The sequence below is a fragment of the Penaeus chinensis genome, chromosome 4, assembly GCF_019202785.1.
Source record: "Penaeus chinensis breed Huanghai No. 1 chromosome 4, ASM1920278v2, whole genome shotgun sequence".
Lineage (NCBI taxonomy): Eukaryota > Metazoa > Arthropoda > Malacostraca > Decapoda > Penaeidae > Penaeus > Penaeus chinensis.
This window is the reverse complement of record NC_061822.1, coordinates 20,461,339-20,463,838: the sequence shown is the minus strand read 5'-3', so window position 1 is coordinate 20,463,838 and position 2,500 is coordinate 20,461,339. Positions and strand designations below refer to the sequence as shown.

At 40.4% G+C, this 2,500-nt stretch overlaps 1 protein-coding gene across 5 annotated transcripts in view; it reads right to left on the bottom strand.

Moving 5' to 3' along the window:
- Positions 1 to 2,500, bottom strand: part of LOC125025020 (glyoxalase domain-containing protein 4-like) — a 40,120-nt gene that overhangs the window by 29,284 nt on the left and 8,336 nt on the right. For all 5 annotated transcript variants that reach the window (XR_007114868.1, XR_007114867.1, XM_047612864.1 and 2 more), the window contains exon 2: positions 574 to 623. Coding sequence is in view for 3 of the 5 variants with exons in the window: in XM_047612864.1 (XP_047468820.1) it covers positions 574 to 623 (50 nt within the window). In the remaining 2 variants the exon portion in view is untranslated. The remainder of the gene's footprint in view (positions 1 to 573; positions 624 to 2,500) is intronic.

Genomic DNA, 2,500 nt, shown 5'->3' with positions numbered 1-2,500 from the left:
CACAAAAAACTACTGGGGACAGAACGTAAATCCATGGTGGTTGGGTAAAGGAAAAAATATGAAGTTGAAAAGGCAAATTTAACATGGAAGGTACAATTGGAATGGAAAGATTTAAGGATACACTCATGTTCCCTTGTATGCCATGAGATGACAGTTGCTAAAGAATGTGGTAGTGCTATGTGCAATATATGCAAGTGGGTCAGCTGTGCTTTGAGGACAACAGAATACAAATTGAGAAGAGAGAAGACTGTGGGACTCAAGACACCACACTAAGCAGAGGTTTACTATTTTTTCTAGCAATGGGACGATAGTCTTGAGGGGGGGTGCCAGGTTTATTTGGGTGAGAAAAAGAGGATGAAGTGAAACTTTCACATTTAACTTTGACAAAATAGAGTAAAACATTTAACTGAAACTGAAAATTCTTCCACTTTACCCCATTGGATCGTACTCTGTTTTCCTTCCAGCATTCCTGTACTGAACATACATAATAGAATAATACCATGCCCAAAACAGGCTGGAGAGAAACATATATGCAGTAAACCTCATGTACAAATATGAAAAGGAATATCATACCCATTACAAGTAGCCTTACATCCTTCCTCAAACTCTTCATGTCGCAATACCTGAAAAAGAAATCAATATTTTTTAAAATTCATTTACTTCTAAATGTGTGTGTGTGTGTGTGTATGTGTGTGTGTGTGTATGTGTGTGTGTATGTGTGTGTGTGTGTGTGTGTGTGTGTGTGTGTGTGTGTGTGTGTGTGTGTGTGTGTGTGTGTGTGTGTGTGTGTGTGTGTGTGTGTGTGGTGTGTGTGGTGTGTGTGGTGTGTGTGGTGTGTGTGGTGTGTGTGGTGTGTGTGGTGTGTGTGTGTGTGTGTGTGTGTGTGTGTGTGTGTGTGTGTGTGTGTGTGTGTGTGTGTGTGTGTGTGTGTGTGTGTGTGTGTGTGTGTGTGTGTGTGTGTGTGTGTGTGTGTGTGTGTGTGTGTGTGTGGTTGTGTGTGTGTGTGTGTGTGTGTGTGTGTGTGTGTGTGTGTGTGTGTGTGTGTGTGTGTGTGTGTGTGTGTGTGTGTGTGTGTGTGTGTGTGTGTACATTTATAAAATATATATAGATAAATATATATATATAGAATATATATATATAATATATATCTAATATATTTACATACATATATCTAATATATTTACATACATATATCTAATATATTTACATACGTATATCTAATATATTTACATACGTATATCTAATATATATATATATATATATATATATATATATATATATATATATATATATATATATAAATATATATATATATATATATATAAATATATATATATTTATATATATATATATTTATATATAAGTGTGTGTATGTACATATATATATAATATATACGTGCACATATATAATAGATATAATGTATATATTAACATATACATTAAATATTTATCAAAATATACATGTGTATATACCATATATATATTGGGGATCTAATGCCTGTGGGGGCACATAGCTGCATCCACCCTTCACTTCCACCTACAAGGGTCCCTCATGGTAAGCTGCCAGGCAGGGCTCAGCCCATCTTTAGTTCTTCACAACAGGTTTAATCGATCTACCCAAGCCAGGACTTCATAGGTCGTCCCACGGGCCTCCTCCACCCAGGAATGTCTCATACTGAGACAACCTGGTGGGCAGGATCATCCTTTGGGAAACGAACCCGGTAGCTGTAAAGCCTGAATGCAACCGTTGGTTGAACATATGATGGTCCAGGCCAACTGTACCTCACGATCCAGGCAACAAGCACCTGTTACAAAAGGTATCAAGACGAGTTCCACTACCATATAGTAAGATGGGTAGTATCAGGCCCGTGGTGACCTCAATGTTCTCATCGGAAGCACGTACCGGGTTAACAGGATCTCCTAGCAGGCCCCCAAAATCCTGGATCTTCGTCTTGGTCCAGGAGACCTCTATCCCCAGGGGTTTCGCTTCATTATAACTGCATCATGAGCTGCCACTAGGATTTCCAGAGACTCAGAAAGAATAGCATTATCATCTGCACTGTATTAAATGCCTTCTTGAGGTCAATGTAAGCTGCAAGCAGCCCACATCCCAACTCACGCCGGTACTCTATAATGACCCAAAGCGCCAGGATACACTCTATTGTGACCTTACTAGGAGTGAATCCAGATTGCTCCGGCCTCTGGTGCCTCAGCAGGTGGTCTCTGATATGTCTCAGAAGGATGTGAGCAAGAACCTTGCCCATTATACTAAGTAGTGTAATGCCTCAGTGACTACTGCAGTCCCGCCAATCCCCTATCACCTTCCAGAAAGGGATGACCACACTCCTCAGCAGATCAGGGGGAATGGTACCAGTCTGCCAGATGGCCAACAGGACTGCATGCAAGCCCCTTACCATAGGTTCTCCACCGGCCTTTAACAGTTCAGCTGGGATGCCAAAGATAACTGCTGCTTTACCATTCTTCAGCTTGGAAATTGCCC